We start from the raw sequence: 15520 nt of genomic DNA, 5'->3' as shown, positions 1-15520 counted from the left end.
GGAACAAAATATAGCATATATAGTTCAAAAATGTCTCCTCAGGAAATTTCAAGGCATCTGGAATGATCTCACCACAGTCACCAGAAGCAGTTAGAAGATGGCTAGCTTTCTTAAATATTGAATTATAATATCCATTGCAATTTTATGACTCCATATTATGGTGGTTTTACTATGGTTTTTATCTTAATTTACTATACTGTACTATGTCCTTTATTGTATTCTTTCTCTCTCTCTCTCTTTCCTCTCTCTCTCTCTCTCACACACACACACTGATGCTTTATTTAAACTAAATTTGTATATCAGTGATTGCATGACCTCTGTAAATGGCGTACACTAAATAAAAATAAAAAAAATGCCCTCCCTAAGGGAGTGTAGTGGCTCATGAGGTTAGAATGCTGGACTGACAATCAGCAGGCTTGCATTTGAGACCTGTTGCTGCCATGGGTGGGATGAGCTCCCATCACACGCTCCAGCTCCCACCAATCCAGCAGTTTCAAAGCAGGTAACTGCAATTAATTAGATTAATGGGTATCACTTTGGTGGGCAACTTAATGGGAATACGAAAGGAGCCCCCAACTGGGCATCCCCTGCAAGGGTGATGTCACTGGCAAATTCTTTCACCAAAAAAATGGCCTTTACTACTTGGGCACTTGTTTAACAATACCAACAGTAAAATGCGCAACTACCTCTTGTGTGTGTTTGTGAGTGTTGGCCTTGGACAGGACAGTTTGCTTTCTGTTTCTTAGTGTTTGTCAGTCTGTTTTTATGTTTATCTTAAGAACTTACTGGATTCCATTCTGTATTTCTGCATTTTTTTTATCAATGAGATTCAAGGCAATTCCTTATATTCTCTTGAAAATGTGGGTGTATGCTCAAGATCATATGGTGATTGGACATGAAATAAAATGTATCAATCTCTCGTTCTTTTGCATCACTAGTTGGGAAGCATAAATCTGGATAATTGTCATATTAGAGAATTGTCTGCAAGATCCGATTGAGAGAAGGTAGCCTCAGTCCTGTAGAAATCAGTTTAAAATGGAAAGAACCAGTTTATACAGGTTTTATGTTGCTGGTTCTATCACCTTTGGCTGTATTATAGGTTTTCCACTTTCTCTGTCAACATAGTGTTTCATACTGCTTTAATTTCTTGCAGTTTTGATTACTTTGGTGTATAAAATTAGGGGTGGGAATTGTGGTGGGTGGGAGTGTGTTTGGGGATTAATGTGTGTTGGACCTGGTCTTTGGATGTTAAGTGAATTTCGTTGCATGTGTATACTGTGTATACACATACAATGACAATAAAGTTTATTTATTTATTTATTTAAAATAGTAAGTGTCATTGTGTTTGCTCCATTTTAACTCTACAGCTCTCCATGGATCACTGCTAGGTGTTACCGGTCACAGTGATGAAAATGGATTTGGTGTCAGCATTTTGCTGTAAAACTAGTTGGGGGTGCAGTTTGTTCCTTTTTAATCACTTCCTTCTCCTTCTCCTTCACCGTTTACTCTCCCCTCATGACCGCACTAATTTTGGATGTAGGCTTTTCCCGAAACCTCTCTTCAGAAATTCAAAAATCACGGATGCACGCTTCTCCCTGCATTGCTGTCTAAACAACCCCTTCCCAAGAACAACCTTATCAAAGAATGGTAAGAACAGAGGGTGGGAAGAGAAATTGAAACTACAGCTCCCAGAATCCCTTTCATTTGTGGGAAAGCGCCCGGCCTGCATTCTGGGAAACATAGTTTTTGGTCCGTTTATTTCGGCAACTCCCGCGCGAGTTGATTCGAAGCATCTTGGCCAACCAGGAACGGAATACTGTAGCTCGGAAGGGGGCAGGGCATTGGCGCTCTGATCACGTGACACAGGATCAGCGGGCTGAAGAGACGAAGCTGGGACGCGCGGCGCGGAAGAGCATCATCGTTTCCCGGGCAGACGTTACTAAGTAACGGTGTGTATCCGTCCGCCGACTTTCTTTTCGCTAAAAAAAAAAAAACCAAGATGGCGTCCGGGACAGCCGTTGGAGGTGGGGTGTGAGAGGATTTCTCAAGCGGGTCTCTCGATAGATCACGGTACGAAGAAGCGCGAGCTTACTCACTTGGACACAATGAGTGGGAGGGGCAAAAGGGGGGCACGCGCTATATCTCCCAAGAAATATATGTGTGTGTTATATTTCCAAGGTATCCAGCGTAGGTGAACCTCGGAGTGGGAAGCAGTTGCGGGGGGAGGTGATTAGTCTGTGGGCCTCGGGGTGTTCGCGCTCCTCGATTCCTTCCGTGGAAGGACGGGGAGGGGGCGTGCCCTTCTCCCCGCCTCCTCCCTTGCAGCGCGCGCTCTAGTCAGGCTCCTCCCCTCTACCTTGAGTGGGTGGAAGAAAGGTAGTGGTTCCTTGTTGCTAGGGCGACGGCGCGTTCGCTTCCCTAGTCAGCAATCTGGCGCCGAGCCACCTGCCTCGGTCCCTCTCCTTTCCCTCGCGACTTCGACATTGCCGCCTATTTGAGAGAAAAAGCGGGCCCTGGGACTCCGCCCCGTAACCGTCTTTTTTACCCTCTGCTCCTCTTCATTCCGTTCAGCGGGAGTAGCGTAGCACCTTGGCTGCCAGGAAAGAGGAAACTGCGGCTGGGGAGCTTTTAAAAGAGACGTTGAAGCGCTTCGGGGACGGCTGGTCTCCAGGATCGGGACAGCTGCGTCCCAAATAGGTAGGCTAGATTACCTGCCTCCACCCCGTCCCGAAAATGGTTTGCCTTCGTAGGAAACGGCTAGTGGTATAGGGCGGGTTAAACCCTGTAGGATTCATTACTATTGTTTATTTGTAATGGATCTGGAAAGTTTGATTTTCTGATCTTTCTGTAATAAATTTGTCATGGTCACCTGACACCCCCCCTTCCAATCGATTAGCAATAAGACTGGTATACTGGCATTGACATATATATAATGTCATATATATATGAAACATGCAACAAGGCAGTTGCTCAAAAGATACTTAGAATTATTAAGCATCTTAACAGGAGATGAGTGTCAGCAATGGCTGGAAGGCTGTTGGGTTGTTGAAAGGTAGTTTATAAAATTCAGTCTCCTCCTACTGGATTGCTCTCTTAAAATGAAATTGAGGTACAGAAGAATAATAGAAGGGCATATAGGTAAAACCAAATTTAACTCTTTGTGGGTTTATTTGAGACATTAAACTGGGCCATTGTGAAGGCCTATTTTTAAATAATTCCTACAAAAGCAATATAAGAACTAAGTTTCTATATCTTGGATGCTTCGTGCCCTAAATTTATTGCTTTATAACTTTTGGGCATTTTCATTATCCACTAAACTATGAATTCAAGTGAAAAATCTGTGAGTTTTCAGGGCCAGCTGACTTCTTATCTAACAAACTTTTGTTGTCACTCATATATAAAAAGACAGAGTTATCATTTGCATTTTTAGTTTACATAGTTTCCTAGTCCCTGGTAATTGAACCATGATTTGCTGAATTAATCCAATTTTCTGCGTATGCAGAAAACAGTGAACCATGAACTAAACACATTGCAGGGGTTTATAGAAACTGGTTATGTATTTTGTGCCTTGGTATATTTTGCAAATTCAGCCTAATTGTTGTGCCATACAATATAATGTTGTGCCATACAATATAATATAATTGCATATACATGAGGTTGTTTTTTTCTTCTTCATTCTAACAGAAAGCTAATACATGGCTACAGAATTTCCCAATTGTATTGACCATTTGATTCCTAAAAATAAGAAATGGAATCATGGAACAGTATCTTGTGTGTGCAAGAGTTTTATGTATTTTTACTCAGAAGCACGGGCCAAGTGCTTCTGAGTCAAATCTGAGGATGTTTATATTTTCTATTGTCCTTTGTACTGAACTGTTTCAATATAAGTTTGGCAGCTCTTTGTATTAGTAACTCCATGTTGATCTTGTTGCTTGGATCTACAGCAACACTATAAATACTGTAGAAATTTACAAAAGAAGGTTAATGAAAACTAAGGTGTTCTGATTTAAAACACCATAAAATGTAAAAAAAGGCTCTTCTTTTAGGGGCAAGAACTGTAAATTGGATTGATAGGTTGTTATGTATAAAACATCTAAGTATGTCAAACTATCCATGACAATTGAACATGTTTTTCTTTTCTCAGATTATATAGTTAGTGAGGGGATCAGAGCCTAGTGTTTGTTTCCATTACTATTATAGGGTATAAATACATGGAAAAGGATTTCTTATGAGTGGGGCATTCATGGTAAATCAAACTTGGTGTCTTAAATTGATTCTAGGAATTGGCTTATTTCCAAATAATTGGATTTGGATGCTCCCCAAATCTGAGTGAATATTGTTCAACTAAGTATGAACATACACACGTTGAGCATAGTACAGGCACTGTTAAATATTCCAGGAACAACATTCAATGCAAAGCTTTCACTTTCAGGAAAGAGATCAATACAAACAGTTGTTTAAAAGAAACCAAAATTGAACACTTTTTTTCTTCCTCTGAATAAAAAGTGGGATGAAGGACAGAAAAATTCTATCTTTGTAAAAATTTCTCATATTAAAAAACCATGGCTACTTTCTCATAATACGGATTATTTACATAATTCCAAGACAAGAGAAAAATGGCAACTTTGTGAGATTGGCTAAGTATGCCTGCTTTCAGTAATACATTAACTGTTTCAGTAAACTATTACCAATCTTAATTTACAACAGCACTGGAGTCATTGGGTTTAGCTTTTTTTTATGTAGTAGAAGATAAGGTGACAAGAGGGTGATATTTCATGTTTATAGCAACTTATTCTAATTTTTAAAAATAATTTGATATTGCATTGCTGCTTTGTATTTGATAAGTTTGCTGTATTCTAATTTTGACTTAGGTTTGTGAAGTTCATAAGAAAATTTCATGTGTGATATCTATTGTTAATATACTTTAGTTTTTATTGTTTAAAAATATGTGGAAGGGTCTACACTATTTTATCCTTCAGTTGTCATTTTTTGATCCTGGCATTGAAGAGAGTTATATATGTATAATATTTTTAATATATATTGTAGAAAACATAATGTATACAGAATATATAATCTTATGTTAGAGTAAGTTGTTAAATTTAGGACTTATGGACAATAGATTGCATTGTACATACTGCTTCAAAGTCATGGTGCCGTCATGTAGCAAAGAAACTGAATCAGAAATTTGGAAGATATTTGTTGTATTATCTTTAAATTTGTAACAGTTGAATATTCTCTCTGCATTTCCATCAAGGACAGAAGATTTCTTGTTCTGTTTAATAAAAATGATGGGTCTGTGCACACATTAGTACAGGTAGTACTTGACTTACAACAGTTCGTTTAGTGATCGTTCAAAGTTACAATGGCACTGAAAAAAGTGACATCACTATTATTGACATTTATAATTTTTGTAACATTCCTATGATTATGTGATCAAAATTCAGATGCTTGGCAACTGACTCGTATTTTTGACCATTGCTGTGTCCCAAGGTCATGTGATCACCTTTTGTAAGCTTTTGACAAGCAAAATCAATGGGGAAGCCAGATTTAACAACTGTGTTACTAACTTATCAACTGCAGTGATTCTCTTTAACTGTGGCAAGAAATGTCATAAAATGGGGCAAAACTCACTTAACAAATGTCTTAACAACACAAATTTTCGGCTCAATTGTTGTAAGTTGAGAACTACCTGTATGAACTACCTGTATGAACTTTGTTCCACCTTTTACTAGTCATGGTACTAGTATTGAAGAGAAGCAAATCTTTCATGACGAGTTATTTGAAAATTGCTAATAGGAAAATAAGTGAAAAAGGATTAGCTCTAAAACTAAATAAAGTTCATGTGAATAAATGCACATATTTATAGCAAGTCATGGAATGTATACAGCAACATATAGTAACATTGATTGTACATACTTTTACAGTATCATTGGTAGAAGGAATGTTTGTGTTGTTTCTGAATAAACCATTTTAGTATTTAATCAGTGTAGATTGCAATCCTACATAATTTACCTAGAATAAATACATATTAACTCAGTAGGCTTTACTGCATTTATAGGATTTAGTACCGTAGAAATCTTTTAAGTGATTAGTGCTTCATCTTAAACCTGTTTATCTTTGAATAAAATTTTAAAAATACTGGAATACAAAAATAGGGTAGTGCTGTATAGGCATGTTTTACTGTATAATCTGAACTGTATTACAGCATTCTTGTATATACAGTAAATTGAGCTTAGTTCTGGAAATTCCTTTGAGTTAAATTGTTACAGAAAATTGTGCCAGAGATTTAATTTAATTATTTTTAAGGCATATATTGTTTCTAAAATAAAAACTATAAAGGGCTTTAAATATACTATTGTTAAATAGATTCATTAATTGATGAACTATTGGATAGATCTTCAATGTTATAAGAACGGACCAATTCAAATATAGAAATCATTTCCCATTATAATTGTGACTGATCTTGTTCAGTATATTCTCATTACATTTGAATTGATGCAATATCTTAATTATGTATAAATTAAAAGATAGCATGCTAAAATATATTTCTATCTTGCAGCTATTTATTTTTTCAATAGCTGATCATCACCCCAATGGCTACAGGAGGAAATCCTTTTGAAGAAGGAATAGATGACCATGACTTACCAAGCTGGAGCCATGAAAGCCTTGATGATCGATTGAACAATACGGTATTGCTACAGTTTCTTATGTATATTCATATGAAATGGGGGTTATGCATTAAGGTTCTTCTAAACTTCTTGAAATGAATTATGAAGTTCATAAAATTACAAGGTTTAAGAATTAAAGACATAAAGTACTGTTTAAAAAAAGCAACAATATAAGAAACGTTGAAAGTATAAGCTTGAAATTAATTTTACAGAATTGATAAAACATGTAGATTGTAACATTACCTTCAACAGGAAGTAAATTTTAATTAAAATGCTTCTGGTAGGATTTTTTTCTCTTTGCCATTTTAAACATCAATATCTTTAATTTTAAACCTCTCCCTTGTGATTTTGTGCTGTGTGTATTTTATTTTAGAGTTGGGGAAGTCAGCCAAAGAGGCCAAATAGATCTTCAGAAAAAAACCAAAAAAAAGTTTCTGCTGAAAGTGAAACAAGATTTACCAATGATATTTCTCCAGAATCTACCCCAGAAGTTGGACGAAGGAAGTCAAAGACTCCGCATACTTTCCCTCGTACTAGATATATAACCCAAATGTCTGTCCCAGAACAGACAGAACTGGAAAAGCTTAAACAAAGAATAAATTTCAGTGATTTAGACCAGGTTTGTGTTCTATCTTTACTAAACAAAACATAGTTAAATATTTTTTAAAAATGGAGTAAATAATCTTATTCATTGTGCAGTATAGTTTAATGTTGAGGTGAGTTGAGAAAAGTTGTAAACAGAATTCTGTACTGAGGAAAGTATAGTATCCCCATGCAAACCTGAGATGATTCACTTCAAGACACATGTATGCCACCTATTTTTACATTGCAAGCTATGTTGATTAGGCATAATTGGAATTGTGCTATTTGTAAGAAAGGACAAATTGTCTGGATTTTTCTGTGACATTACTATTTCAATGTGGAAATGTAAGAGAAGGAATTTTGTCAGGAGTCACGTTAAATATTTTTCCTGGTATTGCTGGTTTTAATACAGCTGCTCATACTGTGTAAAGAAAATATGAATTGCCTTCAAGTGATTTAATTTATTCACCATTCTACTTAAGTTGGAATGCAGAGTATCCAATTATTTTTTTTCCCATGAGAAGAAAAGAAAGAAGCTTTATTTCTTGTTTCAAAATGTAAGGCTGTTAAATAAAATTGAAACTAAGTTAAAGATATGTCAATAAACATATCCATTAAGTTTTATTGGAACAATGTGGAAATGGCTTGACATTATTGTTTTCCAGGGGCTTTTTTTTTTAGTTGTCAGTTAAGTCTACATATCTAGGACTTCCTGATGGTGTCCCATTCAAATATTAAACAGGTACAGTCCTGTTTGTTTGTTAGGGATCACCCAAGATCATCTGCGTGATATCGAGCTGTTATCATTATAGTTATTCTTGAATCATACCAACTTCAACTTCTAAAGGTTTAATCTTGGGCATAATTACTATGTTTCATTAAGATTTCTTCTTGTTGAAGAAGAAAGAAATGTAAAAGTTAGCAGTTGCCAGAATGTGCTTTTTGGTGCTTTGTTTCCGTCTGGGAATGCTAGTGTCTGCCCAAATACTTGCTTGCATTCTTTTTGGGAAGAATAGTTAAAGAATCTGTTACCTAGTTTTGGTAGCTCTGAGCAACAATAATATATATTTTTCAGTTTAAAGTTATTGTCACTATAATCATAACTTTTTTTACTTCTAGAAATAAAGGAAATCCCTGTTCATGTTTCTGCTTGATACTTAACAACTATTTGAGTACTGTGTAATATCAATATGTATTCTAAACTGACTTTTGTTTTGTATTCCTTCACAGACTAAATTCTTGCTAGGAGTTTTGTTTCTACAGTGCTTCACTACAAAACCAACAGTTAATGAACCTCTTAGTTCTGCCTTCTGTCACACTTTCTTTTGATAGTTAAGTTAGTGGGAAAGAAGTAAAAAATAGAGTAATGATAGACACAAAGAGATGGTGGGAAAAAAGGATGGGTGGATGCATGCTACAGTTTAAACTGAATTGTAATATACAGTGGGGCAAAAAAGTATTTAGTCAGCCACCAATTGTGCAAGTTCTCCCACTTAAAAAGATGAGAGAGGCCTGTAATTGTCATCATACGTAGACCTCAACTATGAGAGACAAAATGAGAAAACAAATCCAGACAATCACATTGTCTGATTTGGAAAGAATTTATTTGCAAATTATGGTGGAAAATAAGTATTTGGTCAATATCAAAAGTTCATCTCAATACTTTGTTATATATCCTTTGTTGGCAATGACAGAGGTCAGACGTTTTCTGTAAGTCTTCACAAGGTTGGCACACACTGTTCTGGTATGTTGTCCCATTCCTCCATGCAGATCTCCTCTAGAGCAGTGATGTTTTGGGGCTGTCGCTGGGCAACACGGACTTTCAACTCCCTCCAAAGGTTTTCTATGGGATTGAGATCTGGAGACTGGCTAGGCCACTCCAGGACCTTGAAATGCTTCTTATGAAGCCACTCCTTCGTTGCCCGGGCGGTGTGTTTGGGATCATTGTCATGCTGAAAGACCCAGCCATGTTTCATCTTCAATGCCCTTGCTGATGGAAGGAAGTTTGCACTCAAAACTCACGATACATGGCCCCATTCCTTCTTTCCTGTACATGGATCAGTCGTCCTGGTCCCTTTGCAGAGAAACAGCCCCAAAGCATGATGTTGCCACCCCCATGCTTCACAGTAGGTATGGTGTTCTTTGGATGCAACTCAGCATTCTCTCTCCTCCAAACACGATGAGTTGTGTTTCTACCACACAGTTCTACTTTGGTTTCATCTGACCATATGATATTCTCCCAATCCTCTTCTGGATCATCCAAATGCTCTCTAGCAAACTTCAGACGGGCCCGGACATGTACTGGCCTAAGCAGGGCGACACATCTGGCACTGCAGGATCTGAATCCCTGGCGGTGTAGTGTGTTACTGATGGTAGCCTTTGTTACATTGGTCCCAGCTCTGCAGGTCATTCACTAGGTCCCCCAGTGTGGTTCTGGGATTTTTGCTCACCGTTCTTGTGATCATTTTGACCCCATGGGGTGAGATCTTGCATGGAGCCCCAGACCAAGGGCGATTATCAGTGGTCTTGTATGTCTTCCATTTTCTAATTATTGCTCCCACAGTTGATTTCTTCACACCAAGCTGCTTGCCTATTGCAGATTCAGTCTTCCCAGCCTGGTGCAGGTCTATAATTTTGTTTCTGGTGTCCTTCGACATCTCTTTGATCTTCACCATAATGGAGTTTGGAGTGTGACTGTTTGAGGTTGTGAGCAGGTGTCTTTTATACTGATAACAAGTTCAAACAGGTGCCATTAATACAGGTAATGAGTGGAGGACAGAGGAGCCTCTTAAAGAAGAACTTACAGGTCTGTGAGAGCCAGAAATCTTGCTTTTTTGTAGGTGACCAAATACTTATTTTCCACCATAATTTGCAAATAAATTCTTTCCAAATCAGACAATGTGATTGTCTGGATTTGTTTTCTCATTTTGTCTCTCATAGTTGAGGTCTACCTATGATGACAATTACAGGTCTCTCTCATCTTTTTAAGTGGGAGAACTTGCACAATTGGTGGCTGACTAAATACTTTTTAGCCCCACTGTATAGTATCAGTGTTACAGACTGTCTTGATTCTGAACATGTGATATAGAAAATAATATTTGCCTATTCAGAGCATGGGTAATACTCCTTAATATTACATGTAAGTAGTACATGATTATTGGAAATGTGAATAATTTGTTGATGTTTCACTCTTACATAGAGAAGTATTGGAAGTGATTCTCAGGGCAGAGCAACAGCTGCTAACAACAAACGCCAGCTTAATGAAAACAGAAAACCATTCAACTTCCTATCACTACAGATTAATACTAACAAGGGCAAAGAGACTGCAATGAGTTCTCAAATACAAGAAACTGGTGCATCTTCAAAATATAAAGACTTATTTACCGCTGCTTTGAATAAAGATTTGTTGCAGAATTGTCCAGTCTCAATTGAAGAAGATGGTAGAGGTGAACCTGCGGTGGACAGTAGCCAGGTGCTGTTTGTACTTCATAGCAATAGCACTTAGACTTATATACTGCCCCATTGTGCCCTATAGCACTCTCTTGGTGGTTTACAATGTTGGCATATTTCCGCCAACAATCTGTGTCCTCAATTTACCAACCTTAGAAGAATGGAAGGCTGACTCAACCTTGATCCTGTCAGGATTGAACTGCAGGCTGTAAGCAGAGTTAGCCTGTAATACTGCATTCTAACCATTGTGACACTGGTCCTCCCCGTCTGGGGTTTCATCTTAAAGAGTAATGCTTTTGTGCATTTTTGCACAAAATTTTAATTTTGAAAATGATTCAACTTTAAAGTGATACTAAGAACTAAAAATATATTTTTGTTATGCACTATTACAGGTGATTTTCTAACAGTGCTTTAAAAATGCATTAAAAACTTTATATAACCTCATTTTGTAATAAGCTCTGATGGGTAGTTAAAAGTTTGAGGATTCCAGGAATAATGAATTATTACTGTCCCCTAAAATGATAGTCCTATTTGGAGAAGGAAGAAATTGAATTGAAATTGAAAAATGGTTTGTGTAATACTCCTCCCCTCACACTGAGAATAAAATTATTGAGGGTTTTTTTTTTTTTTGGAGATTAGGGTAGGGCAAGAAATAAACATATTAATGTTAATTTTTGTATGAAAACAAAGATAGAACTTTTGACATGACTTGCTTCTAGGTATCATTTTAGTTTTCTTGACTTATACTCTCAATGGATAGTAGTTTTGCACAAGACTATTTTATTAGAATAGCAAAACATTTTTATATTTATATTTATATAAATATATTTATATTTATATTTATATAGCAAAACATTTTTATATTTTATTGCACTTTCATAATTTAGCCTTAGTTTTATTATAATTACCGGTATCAGCAGATTGGTAGACCTTTTCTTACATCAAATCTTTCCAGTTTTGAATCTCTATTTAAACTAACAAAAGTTCTGAGTTTCACCAATGTAGTAACTTGAGCAGATATTCCAGAAATGAAACTTTTGCCCACTACAATGCCTAAAAGCCCAATGCATGAAATAGCTTACATTTTAAAGCAAATTAGAAAACTTTGTAGACATTTTTGATCTAGTGATTAATTTTAAAAGATTTCAGATTTCGTAAAACTAGATACATGAAGAAAAACCTTTAATTCAAAATATTTTATAAGAACATAGAACAGACTTAAGAGGGTGGTATAGAATCCATTTGTAAATTGTATTGCTCAGAAATCTAAACTGAACAACCATTCCTGCAGAACATTTTAAAACGAGATTCTCTTGTAAGTGATTCATAATTCTTTTGAGGGTTCTAACAGTTACTTATGTGCAGTCCATATGTGTAATTTATAAATCATAAATCCATGCAAAGGATTCTACTACCTTGCTAATTAGCCTTGTATATTGTTATGATAGGTTGTCCCATATTATTAGGAGACAGGTCTTGAAATGTATTTGTTTTATGATAGTGCTTTAGAGCCAGTATATCAAGTCAACCCAATTGATCATTACTTTTGTGACTTTTTCAGATTGTGAGCAGATTAGTTCAAATTCGTGACTACATTGCAAAAGCTAGTTCTATGAGAGAAGACCTTGTTGAGAAAAATGAGAGATCTGCTAATGTTGAACGCTTATCACATCTCATAGATCATCTGAAAGAACAAGAGAAATCATACCTGAAATTTTTGCAGAAAATGCTAGTAAGTTTGAAAGACAATTGAAATTCACTGAGAAAATTCATAAAATCAAATGGGGGATAAGTTTGTTATATAGCACTATCTCCATAACATTCATTTTATTATTTCATTTATTAGTTTTTTATTTATACCACAAAAATATTTCAGGCTAGAGAAAATGAGGAGGATGGTCGGACTATAGATTCAGCTGTGGGATCTGGTTCTGTAGCTGAGAGCACATCACTAAACTTAGATGTGCAGTCTGAAGTTTCAGATACAACGGTAAGATACTTTTTAGTAATTAAGGTGCTACAAGTGAAGACGATTTTTGAGATAATTTAAGATTAGAATTTATTTTAAACACCTTATTTTTCATTATTTACAATGCTAAATATTATAAAACCTGTAATAAAACACATTATTGCTAAATTTTATTACTTTAGATGGAACTATTCTACGTCACTTTTTCAAAAAATAATACACTGATAGGTTTATAATTGACTTTGTGAGATCCTGAGAAATTACATTGTATTTGATAGTTGATTGCAGCCAGCCCTCTATCAGAAAAATTCTGAGTTGAGCTGGGATAACCAAAATATTCATTTAAGACATGGGCAAGTGCAACAAGTTTGCATTTTTACTCAGAATCAACAGTTCTTCCTTATAAATGATGAGAATAATAACTGGCTCGCGTTAGCATATTCCTTTGAAAAACTTGCCAAAAGGTTCATTTTTTTAAAAAAAATGGGAGTAGTACTGTAGGAACAAAGCTAAGTGTGTAATAATCTTGAAAATTTAAAAAGTGACCAGTATTAATGTTAAAAAAAATGTAGATAATTGAGCTTGATGAGTTTAATAAAACACTAATCTATCATTTTCTTCCATGAAGGATAATCCTCTGCAGCACATATGAGAATTTTACTTATGCATGTGAGATTATACTGGTGTGTAACACATTTCAAGGTCAAAGCAAAACAAAGCCTCACTGGAAATATTTTAGGGCCATTCTGAACTTCAAAATGTTTGAAATGTTTTTCAACCTCATAAAACATTTTTGGTAATATCAAAACATGCCTGATGAATTTGGAGTAACCCCTTTTAATATTACATTGTGGATTTCAAGGCTTGACCTATGTCCTGTTGAAATAATTATTGAATTTATACTGGTCATAATCCATGGAAATGTGTGTATGCCATCCATGAGGCAACAGTGTTTTCCTGATTAGAATAATTGCCTCCATACTTCTGAATTGTTTTCTTTCTTACCTTTTGAAATTTAAATGGTAATTGAAATATTTAATGGAAAAAACTACCTAAAGGAGAGTGAAATTCCTGTATGTCCTCTGGATCATAGTGATTGATATGTTGAGACAAATAAAATTGCAATGAATTAAGTACAGACATATTGTATTGACAAATCAATAGGCCATAACTTGAAAAATTATGCTTCACCGAAATATATGCTCACAGTCTGACTTAAATTATTTGATAAAGGAGGTATCTTTTAGTCTGAAAACTCGGCCCTGCATTGAGGACAAACTAGGGAATTCAGCTACTCAAGCACAGGTTTCAGACATGGATGTTACAGCAACTCCAAAAGGGAAAAGAGACACAACTGCCCTCAATGGCAGGGAAATCTGGTCTAGTAGGATAAATAGCCAAGAACCTGGATTGCTCTCAAAGGTACTACTAAATATTGCCTTGGGAATCTTTCAGTAAAAGGTCTTAATCTTTTAAGCCTTCCCTTTTTCTTTAAAATCCAATCAGTATTTCTTTTGTTTCAATGATTTCTTAATTCTTTTTGGTAATGTCTGTTAGAATTAATATTTGAATTAATAAATTTTATATTGTTTCTTAATTATTATTTATTCCAGGAAAATATTGTTTATTTGTAGAAGGTATTCTTTAAAAGCCAAAAAAGTTGAGGGCTTCCATATGGAATCTTTTCTATGATGCAACCAATCTTCAAGTTCACTGATTTGCATTAGCATAATTGACTACAGTATCTCTTGGACTTTTCTTATTTATCAGTTTATTACTTTAAAATTTACCTACTGTTTCCTAAAATAGCATTTTTAATAGGATTTGGATTTGGATTCTGACCAGCTTTTTCAAAAATGAATAAATTCTAGCAGAGATTCCCACTTTGCGAATTGGGTACTTCTGTAAGCAGAAATGGGGGAACTCAGTACAGTGTCTTTGTCTTCTGTATGTCTATACAGGTAGTCCTCGACTTATGATCACAATTGACCATAAAACCTCTGTTGCTAAGCAAGACAATTGTTAAGTGAATTTTGCCCCATTTTACGATCTTTCTTGCCACAGTTGTTAAATGAATCAATGCAGTTAAGTTAGTAACCCAGTTGCTAAGTGACTGGCTTCCTGATTGACTTCGCTTGTCAAAAGGTCACAAAAGATGATTAGATAACCTCAGGACACTACAACCACTATAAATATGAATCAGTTGCCAAGTATCTGAATTTTGATCTGATGATCATGGGGATACTACAATGGTCGTAAGTGTGAAAAATGGTCATAAGTTGCTTTTTTCAGTGCCATTGTAAATTCAAATGGTCTCTAAATGAACTGTCGTAAATTGAGAACTACCTGTACAGCTATTAAAAGTTGGAGAAGTTATTTGTTGCATGACTTGGACCTGTTTCTATTTTGGTCAGATTAATCCCATAACTTTCTTTTTTTTTAAAAAAAAATCTTCTCTTTCCCTCTTCCCTCTTAAAAACTCCCCTCAAGCTTTAAATTAGACATTAGATATTAAAAACAAAGAGTTTTACTTTGTTGGATTGGATAATTTCCAATAAGGTATTTGAACTGAGTAGAAATTGTGTTTTGTTCTTTACTTCTGTTAGGGTCCCCCCCCCTTTTTTTTTTTACCCTTCCATTGAAATAATAAGGTTTCTGATGTGCTGTTGATTTTCCCTCCATTATTGACTGGCTCTTAAATATTGTCCCTTAAGTTATTCTCAACCCATTATCAACCCAAACCTTTAGAAAAAAAATGATCAGTGTAATAGTTATGCACATTTAGTAGAGAGTTACTTTGCTAAGCATAAATTTTTGCTATTTACTTGAAATAATAGACAGTGCCAGCATT

At 35.6% G+C, this 15520-nt stretch overlaps 1 protein-coding gene across 1 annotated transcript in view; it reads left to right on the top strand.

Moving 5' to 3' along the window:
- The first annotated feature begins 1895 nt into the window (after window positions 1-1895).
- PCM1 (pericentriolar material 1) overlaps window positions 1896-15520 on the top strand; it is a 52048-nt gene continuing 38423 nt past the window's right edge. Inside the window, exons 1-8 of the mRNA XM_070949054.1 lie at window positions 1896-2070; window positions 2572-2697; window positions 6560-6689; window positions 7042-7287; window positions 10450-10722; window positions 12262-12432; window positions 12577-12690; window positions 13903-14091. Coding sequence (XP_070805155.1) covers window positions 6594-6689; window positions 7042-7287; window positions 10450-10722; window positions 12262-12432; window positions 12577-12690; window positions 13903-14091 — 1089 coding nt within the window. The 5' untranslated portion in view covers window positions 1896-2070; window positions 2572-2697; window positions 6560-6593. The remainder of the gene's footprint in view (window positions 2071-2571; window positions 2698-6559; window positions 6690-7041; window positions 7288-10449; window positions 10723-12261; window positions 12433-12576; window positions 12691-13902; window positions 14092-15520) is intronic.

Source organism: Pituophis catenifer, unplaced genomic scaffold (assembly GCF_029215685.1).
Source record: "Pituophis catenifer annectens isolate HBS135680 unplaced genomic scaffold, rPitCat1.0.hap2 SCAF_8, whole genome shotgun sequence".
Classification (NCBI taxonomy): Eukaryota; Metazoa; Chordata; class Lepidosauria; order Squamata; family Colubridae; genus Pituophis; species Pituophis catenifer.
Note: the sequence above shows the minus strand (reverse complement) of the source record. Positions and strands in the feature narration are given on the sequence as shown.